The 1,308-nt window shown below is 63.1% G+C and overlaps 1 protein-coding gene across 1 annotated transcript in view; it reads left to right on the top strand.

Moving 5' to 3' along the window:
- ACA1_134870 (PHDfinger domain containing protein) overlaps window positions 1–350 on the top strand; it is a gene marked incomplete at both ends in the record, with an annotated part of 5,781 nt that extends 5,431 nt beyond the window's left edge. Inside the window, 2 exons of the mRNA XM_004333335.1 lie at window positions 22–280; window positions 337–350. Coding sequence (XP_004333383.1) covers window positions 22–280; window positions 337–350 — 273 coding nt within the window. The remainder of the gene's footprint in view (window positions 1–21; window positions 281–336) is intronic.
- Between the last annotated feature and the right edge of the window lie 958 nt (window positions 351–1,308).

Here is a 1,308-nt window from a genome sequence, read left to right as displayed (position 1 = left end):
CGGGGCACTGCGGCCACGCAGATGGAGGGCTGTTGGGCGAAGGGCTCGCACGTCTGGGCCTCCACCATCGACGGGCCGGCCGCGAAGAAGAGGCCGCACAGGAGGACCACAAAGGCCACCCCCGACAATCGAAAGAACGAAAACGACGAAGAAGAAGAAGAAAAGAGAGGAGACGAAGAGGAAGAGGGGAAGGTGCGGGGAGAAGAGGAAGAGGGGCAGCGGATGCGGGCAGAATCCATCATCCGTTGCGGCTTGGTGCCGGCCATCACGTTTTTCGTTAGTAATTTATTTTATTGTTGGTGCTGCCGTACTCGTCGTTCCCGCCAACGGCTGTAGCTACGCTCCGGTAAAATTAGGTAAATTAGTTGCTGTTCGTTATGGCAGCGCCGGTTGGTTGGTGGAACGCTCCCGACCGCCGCTATGCTCGGCTCTTTTGGCTGTATTTGATTTGTTGATTTTGTGGCCAGTTTCACCAACCCCACGAAAAGAAGCCTTTTCCGTCGGGGCCAAAGCAACAAGCAGGCCTGGTTCATGTTTGTGGTACCGCCAACGTGTGGGCCGTGCGGCCTGGCTGGCCTCCAATGCGATGGGTAACGACTCCCCCTTCTTCCTTCTTCCCTGGTCTGGCTAAAACCTCATTGGGGGTGGCGGTGGCGTCAGGGGGGAGCCGTGCGGCGGCTGCATCGAGCGAGGAGCCGCCCACAACTGCTTCCGCCCCGCCCCGCCTCGCCGAAAGGGGCGCCCTCGCCGTCGCTCGACCAGAGGTACGACGACGGGTGGGGGGTTCTGTTTTCTCCTCCTTGCGAGCCGAGGCGGCCACGAGAAAGCTGCGCGGAGGACTTCAAACTCAACGCGCACACGTGCACGTGCTGGTTGCGCAGACGAGCAGCAGAGCCGACCGAAGATGCAGTGGATCAGACCCCAACCGACCGACCCAGGCGAAGCAACTACCACCACCAGCAGCGCCCAAACCCCTTCAGGTCGGCCTGCGCACAATCCGCCCACGGAGAAGTCGGGCGGGGACACGCTCGTGGTGGAGGCCATCAATGCGATGGCCAAGCGGATGCGCCAGCTCGAGGACGAGAACGCGCGGGTCAAGAAACGCCAACGCAAGACCCGACGCGCCCTGCACGAGCTCCGATCCCTGGTCCACGCCCACCTCGGCGCCACTCTCCCTCCTCCATCGCAAGACAGCGCTTCGCCCATCGCCGCCGCCGCCGCTCCTCCACCGGCCACAGTGGCCCAGCCGCAGCCGCCACCCCAGCCCCAGCCCCAGCCACAACCACAATCACCACCGCCACAGGCAGT

The sequence above is a fragment of the Acanthamoeba castellanii genome (assembly GCF_000313135.1).
Source record: "Acanthamoeba castellanii str. Neff unplaced genomic scaffold scf7180000084702, whole genome shotgun sequence".
Taxonomy (NCBI): domain Eukaryota; phylum Discosea; order Longamoebia; family Acanthamoebidae; genus Acanthamoeba; species Acanthamoeba castellanii.
Note: the sequence above shows the minus strand (reverse complement) of the source record. Positions and strands in the feature narration are given on the sequence as shown.